Here is a 21,987-nt window from a genome sequence, read left to right as displayed (position 1 = left end):
ATAATTCTTGTGATTAGTTGCTGATGGTGCTGGTTATGCTATAACTCACTTTATTTACATAAGAATATTCTGCACTCAGTTTGTAGAGCTTCCGTTTTTTCAATGCCTGCAGGGGTCTGGTTCTGGCTGAGCTGCACAGATTGCTTCCCAAAGCAGAGGAGGCTTTTACTCTAACTTTTTTCCTTCGTTTCACTTGTTGCTCACAGAATTCATTAAATGAAGGAAATCCATCAGTATGCATCCTTGAACACAAAAAATATCTGCCATTTACAAAATTTACACAATGCTCATATATTTAATTGTTTTAGATGAAACTTCTGAAAACCAAAATATATTTTCACTATTCCTACTTCCTACATCAAACTATCCAGAAAGCTCCAAATTATGGGAAAACCATCTCCCATAGACTTTATTTGAATCAAATAACGTTTTAAAAAATTATTTCCTTATTTAATGCCTTATTCAGGAAATCCCAGGTCCCAAGCATTCTGTATAACAGGTCCCATACCTGTACAGATATAAAATCTACTTACTAGAAATCTCTGAAATATGGCATTGAGATGTCATTAAACAATTCCTCATTATGTTTTCTCATGATGAATAAGACAGCACATAAGGTAGCATAAATCCATGGTGATGGCAAACAATCCTATTTTTTTTCAATCTAATGTTTAAATGTTATTTTTTAGTAGAACTTAAAAAAAAACGATAGGGCTTATGGGCAGATTTAGTAAAGTTCAAAATCACATTGTCTGCAATAAAAAATTGATAAAGAAAAAAGCAAACTAAGATTTTTTTTTTAATTTGAATTTCTCATATTTGTGACCAATTGAAGAAATCTTGACCAGCGTCTATGAAGTCAATTAGAGGTGTATTTCTAACATTCAAGCTATATTATTTTTAGGGTCTAGATTGTATAAATGAATGGATTTTGTAATATCTGTTGTGAATGATTTTTTTTTCTAATTTGAGTTTTTTCTTATCAAGAAAAACACCTCACTCAAACGTAATTATTATATTTCTTTTGCAAAATAAAATTTTGAATCTGAAAACTGATGTCTATCATCAAATAATAATTAAGTAATAACATGAAATAATAATTAAGTAATAACATGAAATAACAAGCTGTACCAATGCAGGATTGGTAATTTCTACAGTGCATCATTAAGATATGTTTGCCACTCACATCATTAGAGTGCCAGCTGTTTTAAATAAACAAATCAATATTGCTCCAATCTTATATGGAAAGGTAAATATTTACCAATATTACTTTTCAAACTTAGAATAGGGTGCATCTTCAGTGTTGCTGTTGTACTATAAGTTACCTATCAGAGAATCCATTGGCCACTCTTTTATACACACTAGATTTGGCAGAATCATTCGGAGAAAGAAGTGGAACTGTTAGACTGCTGACTATTTCAGTCAACCGAGCACTCTGAAATACAAGACACATAACAGAGACACACAATTGCACACATTCTATATTAAAAGAGCTATCAACCAGAAATTGGTTTTGTACAATGCAAATACATATTTATAAAGCACCAACATATTTCACACTGCTGTACAGTAAATAGGTCTATACAACAAACATGCAGATTAGATACAAAAACACAAAAAAATACAAGAGGTAAAGAGTGACCTGCTCAGCAGAGCTTTAAATCTCTGCACTGCTGGTTCTGCCTACTGAAACAATACAGCAGAAGACTGCTAATTAAAAGACCTGAAGGAGAACTGACTTCTGCTACAATGTTTCAGAACTAAGAGTGAGTGCAGAGATCAGAAAACAGATAAACAAATATTGATTTACATTGTAATTATCTATACAAATATCTTTATCTTTGAAAGCATTGATTAATTTGGAGTGGACATCAACAATGGTACAATTAATATTAATCGGTTATTATAAGTTCTTTTGAGACCCAGTCAAATATATTATTATATTTAACATAGGTTAAACCTGCCTTACTGCACTAGAATCTATGAGCAGTCTAGCTGGAATGAATGATCTTAATGTTGATGTGATATGTGTGAGATGAGGTCTCACTAAAAACTGCCAGCTTCTAATGGAAAATCCCCACCTATCACAGGTCTAAAAATGCTCTGGTAATGGTTAACCGGTTACCGGTTTTAAGGTAATAGATTTTGGAGGGCTGCCAGCATGAGGAAACACACATTTCTTTTCCTTTTTAGATAACAATAGCCCTTTTCACTAGTACCACATTTTTTATTAATTCTCCCAGGAAACTGATAAGTAACACGGATTATGGTACTTTCCCACCAGTAATCAAGTGAGGTTGTTCTAGATGAGTGGACATGGATTTTAGGGCTATGCACTTTCCTTACATATTATATTGTGGTTTGGAATGACATGAAATTATACTTTTTCACATACAGCAATGAGTATTATAAGTTTCAAATTGTTTATGAAATTGTTATTATAATTTCAGGATTGTTTTTATGTATTGATCCTACAGTTAATGGATGTGCAGGCTGGGCCAGTCTTATAAACTGTGGGGCCCAATTGGGACCATTTTGGCGCAGCCCCCTATACAAGGTGCTACCAGCTGGCACAGGGTTCCAGGGTTGGGTGGGCAAAAAGTCCCCGCCTCTCGCTCAGTGACTGATGTTGCAACGCTGCCTTTTCATCTATTTTTCTCTTGTTCCATTGGCCCCTCAACATTTTATGGCACAATGTGGCCCCCAATCACTGGGCACTGACATACCAAGCATATGATATACAGTGTGAGACAGTGATTATTGGCCCCTCAAGCACAGTCTACACAGTGACTGACTGAATGCAGTGCCCACTTTGTGTTTAATGTCCCAGAACAAATAGCAGAATTATCGGGCAATCGTTGTTGGGGGTGGGCTGGACAGCTTTATGTACTTATTCCCCCTGGTGCTGGGCCCCCATGGGCAAGGGGCCCTATTGGGCCCAATAGATATAATTAGCTTAAGGCCGGCTTTGGGTGCAGAGGCTTCCTCCTTCATATCTGCATATACACATATAAAATAGAGTTTCAATATTACTTTAAATGAGGCATTATGTATAGACAAAGCAGAAGAAGATATAGGTTATGAGCATCTTGAACTCCAGCTAGGCAGCTATTTACCAAAACCACAAATAATATTATGTACCAAGAGGTACTGGGGCAACATTCCTAATTTCTAATCTGCCATTCATTTGGCATTAATACAGATAGCATTGCGCTTACGTTGCCCTAGCACCACATGATGCATAATTATCAAGGAATCTGTGACCTCCAGCTATGTTAGGGGTCAAGTCGATATAGTTTAAACCCTTGCTCATGTGATTCCAATAAGGCTGCCAGTTGTTTTAGGGGAGGGTAATTTTGAAGCAATGTCACAAGGGACTGTTTTGAGCATAAAGGGAGAGTATATCACTGAATATATAACCTATATTTCTAGCAATATGTGGCATTGGACAATACCATAAAAAACTGCAGTTTTAAAGGAGAAGGAAAGGCTAATAAAGAGTTAATCTTAGCTGCAGGCATACCTTCAGTTCTCTCAATAGTGCCCTTAAGTCTCCCCATATTTCTCCTGTTCAGATGATCAGAAGCCAGACAGGAAGAAAAAACGCTGAGCTCTGTAAAGAAAGTTCCCATAATGCCTCACTCCTGCACCAAGAGCAAGACCCTTGTACATGCTCAGTTTGTAAGACTCAGAGTCAGCTTCCTGCTGATTGGCTCAGATCCACATTCCTAAGGGGAGGGTGAGTTCTTAGCATTCTTGAGGGAGGGGGGGCAGGAGAGAGGAGAGAGCTGTGTGTCTCTGGCACAGGAAAACAGACACAACAAATCTTTAGACAGAGAAGTCAGTGCAGCATATATGTGAGTGCTTCTGATAAAGCGTACTTAGTTTTTACCTTTCTTTATCCTTTAAATTCTCAATTCCCCCCTTTGGATCATATGAGACATTGACATTAACACACAAACTAGGTCACATCAGCCAATGAATACACCTGTTTCCCTGTTACAGTTAGAGCCTTTCTACTTCTGTCAGGTGATCAAGCGAGTCACAAACAGAATATCAAAAAATTGGTGGCTCAACAGAGAAGATGTAAAAAGGCAATATATACTGATATTTATTTATGTTAAGTTTTCATTTTGAAAGTATAATATTACCTTAAACACCATGTTTTTGGGTAATCAGAAATAAGGCGTTTAAAGTGAGCTAAAAGCCCCATAGATACTGACCAATTATTATGTGACAAGTGCTGGGATAAGATCTTTCATTGTAAGTCTATGGAGGAGTTACACTGCTTAAATGTGGTCAAAACAGCCCCATGTGACACTGTCCTTAACATGTTTAACACAATAGTAACCCAGGCCAGTGCACTTTTCAGCAAGCAGGAGCACAATCCTGAGAAATCAGGTAAGTGATTATAATTACTGGGGATGCCCAATACATTAAATTAACAAGTATAATGTAAAATACAAATAAAGGTCCCCATACACGGGCCGATTCTAGCTGCCGATATCGGTCCCTTAGACCAATTCGGCAGCTAATCGGCCTGTGTATGGGGACTACCAACGGGCCTGCCCGACCGATATCTGGCCTGAAATTGGCCAGATCTCGATCGGGCAGGTTAGAAAATCTAGTCAGATAGGGGACCGCATTGGCTCGTTGATGCAGTCCCTGAACCAACTGCCCAATTGCCGCCAATATAATTCGATTGTTTGGCCCCAGGACCAAATGATCGAATTAGCCTACACACTCCCCGATATCGCCCACCCGTAGGTAGGTGGGGATATCGGGTGAAGATCCGCTTGCTTGGCGATCTCGCCAAGCGAGCAAATCTCAATGTGTATGGGGACCTTAGCTTGTTTCTGCTACCAGTGGAAAGATTGTAATGCTACAAGCTGAATTTTCAGATATGCAGGTAGAAACAAAAGAGTTTTACTACCCCAACACCTCAGGAGAAGTTACAAATTAATTCACACAAGTGCTGAATGCTTTTAACTGAAGTGAAATTCCTTTACGTTTCTATGAATCACAATTATGTTGCTCTCCCTATGCTACACATAAAAGGTCACATCAAACAACATTTTATTTCCTTACCTGCTTTTCTATGTTCCTCAGTAGCAGTGTTGGACTGCTTGGTGACATGTCTAAATCATTTGTTGGAGACGGATTTGTTCCCTGTGGGGATTTTGGCATCCTCTCTGCAAGACTTAATAACATTTCTGAATCAGGCAGCCACAGCTTCTGCTTAAAATTGCCTTTAGAGGGTTCCTCAAACTTCAGTGTCCCCTAGGATATAAAACAAAGTTCAATGAAGCCCTCAAGCAAACTGTGAAATTCATTTCAAAGAAAAAATATGTTTTTAAAAGAGATGACATATCTCCCATGTTTTTCAAATAAATCTGTATTAATCTATACCAGTGCTGTCCAACTTCTGCGGTGCCGAGGGCCGGAATTTCTCTAGCATACATGGTGGAGGGCTGCTAATGGAAGCCAGTTTTGACCACTCCCCTTTTTAAAACCACACCCACTTCAAACCACACCTATTTTTTCACAATGGTGGTAGTGCAGCAAAAACCCAAATGCTTGGTCCTTACACACCTTAGGGACCATTTAATGCCTTTTTGCAAACAAGCTCCCAGAACAAACCCCTGCCAGGTTCACCTCCCACAGGCAGCATAGGGCAGGCAGAGTATGGCACACACAGGCAGCACTCTGCCTGCCCTATGCTGCCTGTGTGTGCCATACTCTGCCTGTCCTTAGCTGCCTGTGTGTGTCATACTCTGCCTGCCCTACCCTGCCTGTTTGTGGCATACTCTGCCTGCCCTATGCTGCCTATGTGCCATACTCTGCCTGCCCTATGCTGCTTGTGTGCGCCATACTCTGCCTGTCCTTAGCTGCCTGTGTGTGCCAAGCTCTGCCTGCCCTACCCTGCCTGTTTGTGCAATACCCTCCCTTCCCTATGCTGCCTATGTGCCATAATCTGCCTACCCTATGCTCCCTGTGTGTGCCATACACACAGGCAGCATAGTCCAGGCAGTACCTACAATGTCTGAGGTGTGAAGAAGTGAACAATCGGGGTGATTACAGCCCGAGCCTGAGGTGTGAACACTGCAGGGGGTGAACAATAGAGGGATTAAAAGGTGTGAACAGTACAGGGGATTACATTTTTAAACAATACAGGGGGATTACAGCCTGAATCTGAGGTGGAACCATGCAGGGGGGCAGTTAATCTCAGTATTGATACCATTTAAACCTTACTCAAAGGTAAGCCATCAAAGCAGCCAGACAGGTGGGGGGCCACACAGAGGGGGGTCTGTTGGACAGCACTGATCTATACTATGCCTAGAGATGGACAGTGATGTGGTAAATATTTGGCTTTGCCACATGTTTTTGTCATGGTGGTGTCACACCCGATTTTCTAAGCCTGCTGCCTGAGCTCTGCACTAATGACAATGAATATAATACAGATATAGCCAGTCTTTAGCTTGGTCAAACTGCACACTTGTCAGTTTTTAGTGCCAAAGCACTTTTGGCCTGAAAAGGTGATCTTTACCTTTTGTTCACTTACATGGGAGAAATATTCTGGCTCCATGCTAAGTTCTTAGAGTATTTTAGCTGCTATAATACCTTACTGTCTGGGAAAAACTTGTGGGTCCTGCTGTCACAATTTCTGGAATAAAACTGTTTTTGGATCCTCAGAAGTTTTGACTTGTGTTAAAGGTACTTCAGGAAAATGGTGTTTTCTAGGCAACATGTGTATTTCCATAGTGTAACCTTGAACCTGGAAATATATGAGCTTCTTCATCTGCATTTTGTCACTTGGCTTGCCGGTAATACTGTATACAGCATGTATGTGGTTATCAGAAAAGTGGGGAACAACAGTGTATTTCTCAGTGGAAGTATTTTCCTCTCCTTAAATTGTTTCAGAGGCCCCTCTGGAATCTCAATATGATTTGAATTCTCTGAGAGATACCTTCTATCTTTCTCCTCTTATTAAAGTTTTTAAAGGACAAGGAAAGTGCCTGCCACAGTTTTGGGAACTACCATGCCAACGCAGTGCACACAAAAAAAGCTGAGAAGGTACTATCTGGTCATGGGGGAAGGCTGAGGAGGTCCCCTGGGTTTAATGCAGATATAAAGAGTGGACAAGAAAAAAGAATAATGGCGAGCATGACATTTTTTTTCCCTTTTCTGAATTTCTGCAGGTATATTGGAATGGAAGTTGCTATATTACTTGCTCTGATGGAGGTATTTCCAGTAGTCAGAATTACAATAGCAATCCTAAGCCAACAGCACATTTGTCCACCAGTGGAAAAATGGATGCGCCTTTGTCATTCACCTATTAGGCTGAAAACATGCAGATACAGTATAAATTTACAGGCTTTAAAATCATGTCAAGGGATTGCTTGCAGAGAAACATTATGTAGGCCATAGTCATGGTGATAAAGATGGCACTTTTTGCTTGAATTTATTATGATTGACTTAGAAGAATAGAATACCACTTATCTGCATCAGTGCAAATACTGACAGAATAGTCTGTGTACTCAACATACTATTTCCTTGGCCAGTATTATTTCATGTTTATAAATAGGATCAATTTTCCATCTGGACGGTATAAAGGGATCAGTAAGACTCATTTGAAATGACACACCAACTGTTTCTATCCAGCAGATTAGAAGTTCTGATTGCAGTGCAGTTTTCCTGCTTGTCTTTTCTGATCCCTGGATACATCTTAAATTTGTTGCCCAAACAATGACCTATGCAGCCTCAGGTGGATTGTTTTTAGAAACTGTTTTGGATTATAAATATATAAGAAAATCCTAGAAAGTGATGGTACTGCCAAACTTATTTTTATATGAAAAATCTATTCTCATCAGAAAGTGTAAATATGGTTGATGGCACATTTGCATTAAAGAAAGAGACAATACCTTTGCCTTGCGTATCTGAGAATGAAGATCTGTGAGATGCTGGATTTTGTACTCTAGTTCAGAAATCTGAGACTGTAGCCAGACCCAGCGACTCCCAATTCTGGTTCTGACAGAAAGCCAGCTCCTTTCAGCATTACTACAAAAAGCCACACAAAACAATGCAATGGTTAACAACGGAAACCCTCTGGAATAGTTTCATATTGCCCAGAACATAATTTGAGCCTTTACTAAGAAGGGTAACAGAATCACGTTTTATTCACTGCTTTTACACTGAACATTTCTTCTGGAACAGATATTTGTTTTCCCTCTCTTGCTCTGTAGAGCAATCTTCTTCCTTCTTTGCAGCAGGTGTGCACCTGAAGATTGCTCTACAGAAGTTCCCTGGCCCAGTGCACAGGAGTTTCACCCTGAATTTCCTGCAATGGAATGCACCCTGCAACAAAATGCTATTCAGTCTTTGAAATGTACCTGTACTCATACAGGCGCATGTAAGCGTGTTGCGTTCCACCTGCATTTGGTGCTTCCATGCACCAAATGAAGTGCATTTCGTCCTGCGGTTGAATGCAGGTGTGCTCTACCACAGGGAAACAAGACGAAGCGCTCCCGAGGACGAACCTTTACAATTACAGATTTCACCCCCACTCTGTTAATATTGTGTGTGAGTTAGAAAGGAAGACCTGATGCATGTTCCCTTGCACAGGCTACATACTTATAGACAGTGAATACACAAGGGAAATGTAAGAAGGGTAGGGGCGTCTAGGAAGTGCAGAATTTAAAGTAGTTTTGTGCCTCAGGTATAGAGGCCGGACAGGAAATATTTAATTGACAGGTATGGATGTTTTAATAAAAAAAATTAAGGTTTTATGTTTAATTTGAGAAGTACTATAAATTTACAGCTCTTTAGAGATCCTACAAAAAGTAGGGGGCAATCCTCAGGTGCCTATATAAGAAAAGCAGGACAGACATCACATGTGCCAATCGACCAGAGATGGGAAGACCTAAATCTTAATACATACAGTACATATATATATTACACATACACACACATTTTTTTTTCTAGAATTAAAGATACATTTTGTCAGTAAATAATAAAAAGCCAGCTGTTGAGAAGCGTAGGAATCATTTGCTTATGATAACAAACACCTATATCCAGCTGGCTAATGAGAGATAACTAAGTTTCCATGGCAGTGCAATATACACCGCTCAGATCACAGCTGGCAATTAATAGAAGAGTAAGCACTTTAAATGCCACCGCAGAGCCCAATTAAGCTAAGCAACTTGTCTGCCTGCATCTGTGCTGACTTTTCCCACAACCTTGTGATTCTCATATCTACACCAACAACACAGAATAAAAGATCTGATTTTTACTATTCTGATAACTGATTCACAAAGCACAAATATAGAAAGAATGGAAATCACTTACCAATTTACTGCTTTGTTAAATTTGTACTTATAAATCTGTACTAAAAGGAGGCTTTTGTGACTTCATATTTAGCGTTTGTATCTGTACATCCAGCACCTATAAATAAACTATTTCTTGGCAACATGTTCTATTACATGGGCCCCCAAAACTTTTTACCCATGAAAAAAGTAAATTATTATGAAGCCACATAATTCTTTGTGTGCCATTTTCTTTAGATCTTTCCATGCTCCATGTTGCCTGTAAGAGCACAGTACAAATCAATAGGGGAAACCAGACTGGCTGGAACTAGCACAATGATACTATACAAAGGAAAAGGTGTGCTGGAATCTCAGCAGCAGCTACATCTTGTGTGTTCCTTACATGTTTGCTATTGAAATTATAATGAAAAACAACTTATCCAGGCCTGAAGGGACTTCAGCACAAAGGCAGCTGTTAGAGGGCATGGAAATATTGCTTTAATAATGAAAGCCCCTCCTCCAAAGAAAACCTATGCAATGCTAAACAAGTAAAAGTTTATTTCCTCTAGAAATGGTTAATAGCTTACCACCAGGAGCTCAGGAATGCGGGAAGCTGTTTGTTTTATGGATTCCTCTGCAGTAAGTGAACTCTGTTTAATAAGCCATGACTACACGCAGGCTGTTACTTGCCTTAGCAATTTAATTGTGCACAAATACTCATGCTTGGGGGTTGGTAAAAGAGCAGCTGGGCTGAGCAGTACCAGCAGAACTGGGAGCCAACCCAAACATCTGTCAGACTGTTCAGCTTATAGGTAGGTAGGCCCATTACTGCTTTCTCACTTAAAAGGTGACGACAAAGAGTCAGCTCACATATTAATTAAAGAAAAGCCATTTTTATATTGTAACAAGAAACTTGAACTTGGAAGTTTATACTTTTATCGCAAAGGCTGTGGATATCGGTCGCCTGGACAATCGGGAATGTTAAAAGATTTTGATTGGTGCCCAAGCAAAATCTACTTTTAGGGCTGAATCACCAGGTGGAGGTAGAATTTATATTGTTTCTACCTCCATATCTGACGATTCAGCCCTAAACGTTGCTGGAAAGATCATTATAGCTACGTGTATGGCCACCTTAACACGTATTTACCTAATCAGACAGGAAATCTTAATCTGTAACTTGACCAGCTATCCACCATGACACTTTAAAGTGATGGCACTATAATATGGCGTCAAATAAGGCGGAAAAGATTTGAGAATCATTTAAAATTATACTTAAAAACTCCTAATGTAAAATTCAGAAAAACCACCCACACAGTGATCAGGCTTATTCTAATAGATGCATCCCTATGTATGTAATAAAAGGCACAAATAAAAGTGTGCCCAGATGCAAAGAGTGAAGTTAAAGCTCGCTACAGTCTGCTAGAATGAAATTCTGCTACTCTCCATTTTTATCAATCAGTTAAAGTTCACCCTTTTATAAATACGCCTTTAAAAATGCCATAGCAATCGGTGTAGAGTGGCGGAATTTCACTCTAGCGTACTGTAGTGAGCTCTAACTTTTTCATAAATACCCCCATGCCTTTATTGGGTGCTATGGGATAACCCCAGCTGAGTGTAAGTATGTGAAATTACTGCTATATTTTTCTTTCTGACATAGCATGGAAGATCAAAGCTGTAAATCAAAGGGTCTCAACTGTACTGTTAGTGTATAGATTTGATAAGAAATAAATATATCTCATAATATGTCTCATATTATGATTCTGTCAAGGAAGTTGTACAGCACTCTTGATTGATGTTAACGATAGTAACCGTGTCTTCCCCTGCAGTTGTATATAACTTTAATCAAGTCAACCACTAATTCATTTTTATTTTTCTTATGTTTTTTTTTCTGACATTTGGTTAGGACCCTGTTAGCACATAACCATGTTACAAATAAAAAGAAACAGTGGTGCAGCAGTGGTCCTGTTTTAGTTTTTTTATTTATTTTAAAAACCAAATATAGGAGACAAAATGCCTGATAATACCTTTGCGTACCAGTTAACTGGAATCACCAATAGTTTCCTATGCAGGCTGAAAATAAGTGGATCCACTCTCCTACGCAGCTCTGTGTAGCTCCACAGACAGGCACTGTATAGGTCTGTGTGCAGCTAAAATGGGCAGATTTTGCCCCAAAAATGCATGCTTTCACATTTAACAAACCAAGGTCCTCTCAGTGTAGCTGCACACAAGCCGACACAGTACCTGTTTGTAGAGCTGTGGATGAGAAAGGCGAATCATCTATCACATGTGACCGTGCCCATAAAGTTTATGGAGGTAATACATTGGAGGTCCTGTCTGAAGGCATTGCAGCAATGCCATTTACCTATAATTTTAGTAGTTTTCTTCATTGCATAATCAAATAGTAGCAGAAATCAGACTCTAAATGGTCTGAAATAAATAATCAATGTAAAATAGTGGTCTAAATAAAATAATAAACGAAATTGTAAATGTATGGAACACAGTGGAAGGTTCTGCCTAAAATAATGATGAATGCAGTTACAATCTTGTACAAATGCCTTCTTACAAACAATTCTCAGTGATTTTCATGGGATAACTGCACATTTTGTTAAAAAGATTTTAGAGTAAAAAGATGCAGAGACAATACCCAAAAGTGTAAATGCCAAACAATTTGTTCTCTTTTATTCTTCTGTGCTACTAAACAGCGCATTTTTATCAGGCACTAAATAATAATTTCCATCAATTAGCATGCTATTAACATTCTAATAAACACATTTAGATTGCCAGGTAGCAGAGGCAGATAAAGGGAGACAATTTTTCCAAACCTACCATTCATCCGAATTTTGTCTAGCCTTTTCATCCCAGTCTTCATCAGAACTGCTCCCTGTGGCATCAGAATCAAAATCTTTCTTAATCTGTTTGAGAATTTCCTTTGCAGACACTGAAAACCTTTTCACTGAATGATAAACTCCATTTTTTAACCCATCGCTTGTTGCTGAACTTATTCCACTTGACCCTACATTTAGATTATTGTTGATCACTTTGGTTGGTTGGCTATCAAAAATTCCAGCTGGCTTGTCATGGATCTGGTGATTCACAAAGGCTCTTATTTGTTGGTTGAAATGCTGTACAGCATGCTGTGCCAAATAAGACTGTAAACGCTTCTGATTTCTTCTTGCCCGATTTAGGAGCACTTGCTGATGGTTGAGACATTTCAAAAGCAAATTTGTACCTACTGCCTTCACGGAGGCAACACTGGGTACATTTGCAGAGACATGTGAAATAAGTGAGGGGCAAGAGCTAACAGCCAGAGATTCAGTACCTCTATGTCCATTTAACATACATTCTGGTAAGCAGATTCCTTCAGTACCCTGAGTCTTAGTCAAAGATACATCCCAGAGCTTGTGCACATCTGCTAAAAGCTGGCTCACGCACCCAGGGAAAAGTTCTCTCTTAGCTTTCCTTTCAGGCTGATAACTCATACCATTAGGCAGAGAGGGGGAGCCTTTCGTTATATGAAACCTCTGCTTGCAAACATCTTGATTTTCCATCTTCCATGTAGAACTGCCTTTATTTGGCAAACTCAGAGCAGTGTTGGAAGTCAAAAGAAAGACTGTTTGATAATGCCCTGAAGTCTGAGAGCCAATGCTGTTTCCATTCATAAATTCTGTTTTGAGAAGCTGCTTTTTGTCTGCAACCTTGGGACCATTGGCTTTCGGAAGGCTGATATGCTCCACAGCTTGGGAGTTATCCATGCAAATAATAGTGTCAGAGTTTAGACTCTGTAGGGCAAAGGATGGTGCCAGGTGAGCCCCAGGCCCCTGTGGGACTGTTTCTGTAAGAGCAGGGGTCATTTTTGCTTGGGTGATCTGTTGGAAAAAAAAAATATTTTTTTAAGAAACAAGAAAAACTGGATACATTTGTACCTGGGCAGTAACTCATAGCAACCAATCAATGATTACGTTTTTTCAGCTAGCTGCATGTAGAATAATGAAAGCAAACTAATGCCTGGGTGCAATTTTGCTAAGTGTTTATAAATGAACCTCTAGTTTGCCCAGGTGCAGTAAACCACAGCAGCTTATTAGCAGGTAGCATTTACCGGTCACCCTGTTTAAAAACAAAAACAACTTATTGGTTGCTATGGGTTACTGCACATGGGCAAACTTAGTACATTTTATTGTATATATGGGGGTTTTACAAATAAAGCTATAAAAACAAAAATAATCATCCTTTCACCTTCTTGATTCATGCAGGGGGCGTACTTTGGCCAACCTTAAAAGGTATAGAAGTGATTCAACTGCAGTCTAAACTGACAAATATTAAAGGGGGTGTAAAGTCACCCTATTAAATTAACAGATTCTGATAGCATCCCTAAAACATTTTCAATATACATGCATTATTTTATTCTTACAGTATTAAAGATAAACTATACAGTTTCTTTACCTCTAACAGGCAGCCTCAGCCAGCCCTACCTCAGCTGTTCAAGAAACTTAGGTAGCCACCGGCTGTCCTTATCTCTCTGTGCAGCCAGACCTCCGTTGGAACAGAGAATAGACATCCAGCAACGAGCATACGTGCCTCTGATTGGTTCCTATTGCACACAATAGGAGACAGATCGCATTACAGAATAAACGAAGCAAGGGGCTGGCTGACTGAGACTGCCTGTGGCAGCAGAGGAGATCGGATGGATTATTTCAACAAAAAAAAAAAAAAATTATATTAGAAACTTGCTTTATTTATTATTTTTATATTTATTATATTGTTTTTAGGGATTCTATCAAAATCCCTTATCTTAATGGGCTGACTTTAATGTGGCCACACAGTGCTATGACTTTTTAAAGTGAAATAACAGCATAAGCACAGTTACATTCCAGTAAATGCTGAGCTTTGAATAATACTAAACAAGACGTAATTCTCATTATAGACTCAGTACACAGAATTTTAATCTTATATTGCAAATGAAGGATTTCCATCGGGTCCAGGTGGTAAAATATCTAACAGATAAGAAGGCCAGTTTTATTTTTCATTCACGAAAATAAGGCAACCCTAAATTAATGCATTTATCTAATAAAAACCATAACCTTTCACCCTCAGCAGGCATACCTCTTCTTTATAAAATAAACTGGTGTGGGATACACTACTTATAAAGTAAAAGTAGAACCATCCAAAAAAAGGGGTGATGAGAACCAGGACAAAAATCACATTTAGGCATAGTTTAAAAAACAGGTTCTTTCTTCCCCTTCTTTTTATTCTAGTATGCACCAACATTTTTCCAGTTGCCATACAGCACAGTTGATATCATCAGTTATAGCATCAGCACTGTCAAAGGCTTCTTGTGTAGATGGCATGTAGTCTTTCCATTTTGTTAAATAATGGAATGATAGTGACTTTGACAAACAGTCACACCCTGGTATTTTTTACCAAGATAAATAACCAAGACGGAACTGTGGGTCCACTATAATTATTCAATTACTGACACAAGGCTTAATCCTTGAAGAACTCCCCCAGTATCATGTGCAATAAATACTCCAATAGAAACCCTGACAGCACAGGAAGATACCAATAAAGGGGTCTCACTGCAAATATAGAAAAACACCTTTATTAGTTAAATACATAAAATACACACTAATTAAAAACAGCACTGTCAATGGAGCAATCTTTTAGATTCTTTGGTACCAGGGTACAGTATCCTATTGTTGTATATATGACCTCCATTGAATGTATTATCGACATGGCCACATTTGGTGTGTAAGTAACTAGCAGATATGTACAATATATAACTGATTTATCCAGGGCTGGAGACAGAGGAGAGGGGAAACAATGCAAGAAATAGGTTATGTATATATATATATATATATATACATATACTAAAATAAATAAATATAATATTGTTCATGGTGCTTTTCTAAGCACTTTTGCAATTTACTTATTTTATTTCCAGAGCTATTTAACTTTTTAATGGCAAATACAATTCATTCTGTAACAACAGCATGACCTGCTGGTCAACTCCTGTAACTGTTGAAGTTGATCGGCTTTGGAAAGAGATGAGAAAGGTCCTCTGAGGCTTGTGACCTTCTGAGCAAAGCAACATCAGAAAAGTCCTCTGTTTTCCTTCTGATTTTGTTCCTATAGTAGTTAGATTAACATATCAGCAGGAGCAAATTTCACTACTTCATATATTACAAAAGTACCCTGGGCAACTTTATGTGTATTTTTAATGTTTGCATATGCTTTATAGGGATAGAAGACCATATAAAGCAGAGATGTCCAACCCATACAAATTGATTGGTTGTCAGGAAACAGTGGCAAGGGGGGGGGGGGCACTCAGGGCCACTTTAAGGTACCAGTGGGCCCAGGGCAAAATGTAATTGGTGGGCCCCCCAGTGCCCCATGAAATTTGTTATAAAATAACCCTCAAGCACATGAAGTTTAATACAGTAAGGCAGGCAATTAAGAAATGGTCTGAGCTTACTAAAGTAGACATGATGCCTGTGGGCTGCCCTGGAACAACACTCCTGGGAGAAGATAAATGACAAAATGGTGATGCGACAAAACAAAGAATAACCATGCTGTTATGCTCTCCCAGTTGACTAAAATGAGGGGTCTGCCATCTGTCAAAGGTTATCCTATGTGAAATATATGCTGGTGGGCCCCCAATCCTGGTGGGTCCTGGGCAGATGCCCCTTTTGCCTATTTATTGAAACAACCCTAGGGCACTTGCCCCCTTGGAAATTTGCATACCTCCCAACTGTCCAGTTTTACAGCTTACAGTCCACTGTCCTAGAAGAACTCTGGTGTTGGTATTCTGCCTGTGCAAGTGTAATGCTTTTATCCATTTCTTACTTGTCTGGGGTTAAGGAAGTGTTAATAGGTTAATTTGCTAATTGTTTATTTTTATGTAGTAATTATACTAGAACTTCTGGTGTTAATATGCTGATCATCTATTTTCTGTAGCATTTATACTGGCACACCAGGGTAAAATGGGTGTGGTATTTAGGGGCCAAAGTGGTCTTGGGAAAAAAATTTGGCAGAGCTGCACACAGCAGATCTTTTTGTCCCTCTCTGTTTTTCAAATGTTTGGAGGTATGATTTTGCTATCAAACAGGGCCAACGGCCCAATTCACTTGTTATCCTACAGAATATTTGACAGCCCCCTTACCTCTCTTATGGCTCTGTTGGACCCTGCTGGCTGCTCAGTGCCAAAACCTCTCTCTGCTTAGGAGGAAAAAATGTAAAGGTGTTTGTGTTTCCAATGTGGAATGCACAGCCATCTTTAAACATTAATGGAGTTTCAGCTATGCAGGATGCAGAAACAGGCAAGCAGCTTGTTTCAATCTATCCATTTTCTGCAGTGATCTCCCTGGTATATTTAGGGTTAAAGTAACAGTAACATCAAAAAATTAAAGTGTTTTAAAGTAATTCAAATAAAATGTGCTGTTGCTCTGCAAAAAACTGGTGTTTTTGCTACAGAAAAGCTACTATATAAATAAGCTGCTGTGTAGCCATGGGGGCAGCCATTCAAGCTGGAAAAAAGGAGAAAAGGCACAGGTTACATAGCAGATAACTAGTAGATAAGCCCCATATAATGGGGGTTTATCTGTTATCTGCTAAGTAACCTGTGCCTTTTCTCCATTGAATGGCTGCCCCCGGGGCTACACAGCAGCTTACTTATATAAACTATAGTAGTCTTTCTGAGGCAAACACACCAGTTGTAGCAATGCACAGCAACAGTACATTATATTGTTATTACTTTTATAAACTTTAATTTTTTGGTGTTACTGTTCCTTTAATGTGCTTATTGTCCATTTTGTGCAGCAATCTTACTGCCATGTCTGGATGTATTAAGGGAACCCACCAAATCCTAATCTGAGCCCTCTGTATTTATTCTGTATTTCACTTCCCATATAGTCTCTTATATTTTAGCTCTATCCAGTTCCTGTTTGTCTCTTCCTGCATCTGAACTAACTCAATACATCTGTTAATATATCCATTTATAAACCATAAAATATATACAGTAGTGGACGGCCAGCCTTCTATGGAAACTCTCTTACAGTGGAGGAAATAATTATTTGACCCCTCATTGATTTTGTAAGTTTGTCCAATGACAAAGAAATGAAAAGTTTTAGAACAGTATCATTTCAATGGTAGGTTTATTTTAACAGTGGCAGATAGCACATCAAAAGGAAAATCGAAAAAATAACTTTAAATAAAAGATAGCAACTGATTTGCATTTCATTGAGTGAAATAAGTTTTTGAACCCCTACCAACCATTAAGAGTTCTGGCTCCCACAGAGTGGTTAGACACTTCTACTCAATTAGTCAACCTCATTAAGGACACCTGTCTTAACTAGTCACCTGTATAAAAGACACCTGTCCACAGAATCAATCAATCAAGCAGACTCCAAACTCTCCAACATGGGAAAGACCAAAGAGCTGTCCAAGGATGTCAGAAACAAAATTGTAGACCTGCACAAGGCTGGAATGGGCTACAAAACCATTAGCAAGAAGCTGGGAGAGAAGGTGACAACTGTTGGTGCGATTGTTCGAAAATGGAAGGAGCACAAAATGACCATCAATTGACCTCGCTCTGGGGCTCCACGCAAGATCTCGCCTCGTGGGGTGTCAATGATTCTGAGAAAGGTGAAAAAGCATCCTAGAACTACACGGGAGGAGTTAGTTAATGACCTCAAATTAGCAGGGACCACAGTCACCAAGAAAACCATTGGAAACACATTACACCGCAATGGATTAAAATCCTGCAGGGCTCGCAAGGTCCCCCTGCTCAAGAAGGCACATGTGCAGGCCCGTCTGAAGTTTACCAATGAACACCTGAATGATTCTGTGAGTGACTGGGAGAAGGTGCTGTGGTCTGATGAGACCAAAATAGAGCTCTTTGGCATTAACTCAACTCACTGTGTTTGGAGGAAGAAAAATGCTGCCTATGACCCCCAAAACACCGTCCCCACCATCAAGCATGGGGGTGGAAACATTTTGCTTTGGGGGTGTTTTTCTGCTAAGGGCACAGGACAACTTATTCGCATTAACGGGAAAATGGACGGAGCCATGTATCGTGAAATCCTGAACGACAACCTCCTTCCCTCTGCCAGGAAACTGAAAATGGGTCGTGGATGGGTGTTCCAGCACGACAATGACCCAAAACATACAGCAAAGGCAACAAAGGAGTGGCTCAAGAAGAAGCACATTAAGGTCATGGAGTGGCCTAGTCAGTCTCCGGACCTTAATCCAATAGAAAACCTATGGAGGGAGCTCAAGCTCAGAGTTGCACAGAGACAGCCTCAAAACCTTAGGGATTTAGAGATGATCTGCAAAGAGGAGTGGACCAACATTCCTCCTAAAATGTGCGCAAACTTGGTCATCAATTACAAGAAACGTTTGACCTCTGTGCTTGCAAACAAGGGTTTTTCCACTAAGTATTAAGTCTTTTTTTGTTAGAGGGTTCAAAAACTTATTTCACTCAATGAAATGCAAATCAGTTGCTATCTTTTATTTAAAGTTATTTTTTCGATTTTCCTTTTGATGTGCTATCTGCCACTGTTAAAATAAACCTACCATTGAAATGATACTGTTCTGAGACTTTTCATTTCTTTGTCATTGGACAAACTTACAAAATCAGTAAGGGGTCAAATAATTATTTCCTCCACTGTATATAAGCCATGTCGAGGGCATTTTGGTCTTTATTATTTTCAGCTTAAATGGCCACATAAGTGACTGCTTCTGGTAAACGTTTTTTACCTATTTTTGTGTTATGTCTACTGCTGCACATTTTCATGATTATAGTCTCTACTTAAAGGAGAACTATACCCCCGGGTGCTAAAAGCCCCCTTAACTATCACTGCCTTGACCCCCCTAACCTCTCCCTCATCGCATAGTTCCTAAGTTTGAGCACTATCCCTATCGCTAACCCCTAGCTAAAACAGCAGAGTAGTGCAGGAGCGTACCTGGCCAACTTCTTCTTAGCAAGTGACACTTTGGGTCTCACCGTCGACACGGACCCTGTTTGCGAATGCGCAGTTTAAGTGGATTTCCTGCTATCTCCAACTGCACATGTGCAAGCAGGTTTGTATTGGCGGAGAGACCCGAAGTGTCTTCAGTTGCTATGAAAATGTCGGAAAGGTACACTGCTACGCTACTCTGCATTTTTAGCTAGGGGTTAGCGATAGGGACAGTGTTTAAACTTAGGAACTATGCAATAAGGGAGAGGTGAGAGGGGTCAAGGCAGTGATAGTTAAAGGGGTTTTTAGTGCCCGGGGGTATAGTTCTCCTTTAAACAGTCCCCCTAGTTATTCAATGATGTCAGTTGCGCGCAACATTACTGGCTCTGTCAATAAATTGATTTCCTACAAACTTGGAACCAAGCTATTATATACAGGCTTGGTCTAAAAAAGCAGGTTGTTTTTGATTGATGACCTCTCCCATCTGGAAAATTCTCTGCAGACACCCATGTTCCCAGAATCACGATAGGATAGATATGTAAATATTGCTGGAAGTATAGCAAACCCATCTACAGAAATTCTAAATTATCATTTTGTATTACCCGAGTTGTAGCCCAAACTGCACCACTCTCCTATATCTGTAAGCTAATGGTTCATCTAAATGGATTGACTGTTGGGGTTTGAAGGGTTCAGAGTCAAAGTTATCCACTTAGCCTCCCATGCACCAGCAACCTGGGATTCCTTCGTTGCTGTAGATTTTTTTTCCCCCAGAACATCAAGTCCTGCCATTAATGTAGGAGCATGTTCCTTAGATCAGCCTATATTCCTTAAGACAAAATGATCCCACAATTCCTGCCTGGTAATTATGGGTGTCTGCTATGATCACATTGATTCCCCTGTATCTGTCATTCCAGATGATGTTAGTGAAGCATCAGCCAATGTTACAAATGTATCTGTACATAGTAACCCCTCCCCTACTGAAGTCATGATGACATGCTGATTGAACAGAGATATGAAATTGTGGGCATCTCTCAAACTCACATGCAATGTTCTCTTTTGTTTCTAATAGGATTAGTGTGCAAATATTTTTATTTAAGCAGAGTAAGTGCTGCCTTAATACAATATATACTGTGGGTCATGTGTACTGGTGCCATAAATGGTGTACATTTGCATGAGAGCACAGAATAGAGGTAACATTAGCTGAATTATGTGAAGGTGCAGATAAACTGAATGCAGAGTTGCCAGAAAGTGAAAATGCTTTCTACACATTTATAAAGCACTTTGGCCGCTCTGCCCTCTTCAACCTGTACACATCCCCCGCCACAGTTGTCAAGTTGCCACATCAGTCCCCAGTCCTAAAAGTTATCCTCATCCAAAGCTCTGCCTCTGAGCTACTATGGTCCCGTTCCCATTCCCTCCTCCAAACAATGCCCGTGCGTCAGCCCTGGTGCGTCAGCCCCGCACTGTGGCCCCTGCTCGTTACATATGACGCAGAGATGCCATGCACTGATTTCTGCTCCCTCCCGGCTCCCATTTGCCAGTGGAGTGCACTATTTAGCAGGATATTCCCCCCTTTGCACCCTTACCCCAATCTGCGCGGTTCGGCTGGCTTTGAGAACTGCGCACTCCGCTCTAGATCTCTTGTCTTTGCTTTATTCCAGCAGCCCTCCCCAGAGACATAGCGCTCAGAACTGCTGCCTCCGGCTGTGCAATGTGGTATATTAATGCCAGGCAACACACCCCGCCGATTCAAAGCAGGGACAGCTTGCAAACTCTAAGCCAATCAGGAGTCATGTATGGAGAGGTGGGCTCTGGAAATGTCGCTCTGTAGCCAATGTCGGAGTGCAGTAGGAAGTACTCAGGTTGTACCAGGGCAATTTAGTAGTATATGTGGGCGGGACTTAAGGCTTATTGTGGAGAAGCAGCCAATCGGAGCCGAGAAGTGGGCTGCGTTTATGTTGCCAAACACACGGGGTTGACACTGAATCAAAATCAGTGGCGTAAATAAGGCACCGGGTCTTTAGGAACCCCCCTGTACCCCCTGTACCCAGGGCCGCCATCGGAAAGGGGGGGGGGGAGCAGTCGTCCCGGGCCCAGTGTCCATTTTAGGGCACCTATGCACCAAACTCTAGCGCATCCTGCCCTCTCTATAAAATCTCAGTATTGCTAAAAAATCCTCATCGCACGTCCCCTACTGCTGGTTACATTTATGTGATCTCCTCTTACTTTGTGCTGACAGGTCCTGTCTGCACCATACTTCCTCCTCCCTCCTGTCTGCAATGCCAGCTATACAATCTCCTCTTACTTTTTCCTGATAGGTCCCAACTCCCTCATTCATCCTCCTCCCTGCGACTTCATCAATGCGATGTCTCGGCTGCAGAATTGTTTGCCCTCCATCCGCTCTGCTATGTTTGAAAAGTGAGGTAGGAGGGCTCGGGGGATGACATCACAAGGGGGCGGTCTATGGGATGATAGAGCAGGGCAGATGGAGGAGCAATCATTTTGTAGCCCATAGAAATGATGGAGGAAGGTTGAGGCATGACATTGCTCAGAGGAGGGGCCAGGGGTGACAGTACAGGGAGGAGGATGAATGGGAAAGCTGGGACTTGTGTAGGGTTCCCCAAAATTGGGTCCCCTAGGTTGGTTGCCCCCAGGATAGACCCCAAGGGAGGGTAGCACTTTAGTAGTGGGACACCTTGGGTGGTTGGCACTATAAGGGTTAACAGGGATTTAGC

The 21,987-nt window shown here is 40.3% G+C and overlaps 1 protein-coding gene across 6 annotated transcripts in view; it reads right to left on the bottom strand.

Moving 5' to 3' along the window:
* kansl1l (KAT8 regulatory NSL complex subunit 1 like) overlaps positions 1-21,671 on the bottom strand; it is a 36,816-nt gene extending 15,145 nt beyond the window's left edge. For 2 of the 6 annotated variants that reach the window (XM_012970553.3, XM_012970554.3), the window contains exons 1-6: positions 21,558-21,671; positions 12,129-13,168; positions 7,923-8,058; positions 5,089-5,280; positions 1,326-1,435; positions 50-242 (exon numbers count right to left, since the gene is read on the bottom strand). In XM_012970553.3, coding sequence (XP_012826007.1) covers positions 50-242; positions 1,326-1,435; positions 5,089-5,280; positions 7,923-8,058; positions 12,129-13,168; positions 21,558-21,590 — 1,704 coding nt within the window. In that variant the 5' untranslated portion in view covers positions 21,591-21,671. Of the gene's footprint in view, positions 1-49; positions 243-1,325; positions 1,436-5,088; positions 5,281-7,922; positions 8,059-12,128; positions 13,169-13,742; positions 13,891-20,838; positions 21,119-21,557 lie in introns of those variants that run through there. The other 4 variants (NM_001079110.1, XM_012970556.3, XM_012970557.3 and 1 more) reach the window with 4 other exon arrangements.
* Positions 21,672-21,987: the final 316 nt, after the last annotated feature.

Source organism: Xenopus tropicalis, chromosome 9, assembly GCF_000004195.4.
Source record: "Xenopus tropicalis strain Nigerian chromosome 9, UCB_Xtro_10.0, whole genome shotgun sequence".
Classification (NCBI taxonomy): domain Eukaryota; kingdom Metazoa; phylum Chordata; class Amphibia; order Anura; family Pipidae; genus Xenopus; species Xenopus tropicalis.
Note: the sequence above shows the minus strand (reverse complement) of the source record. Positions and strands in the feature narration are given on the sequence as shown.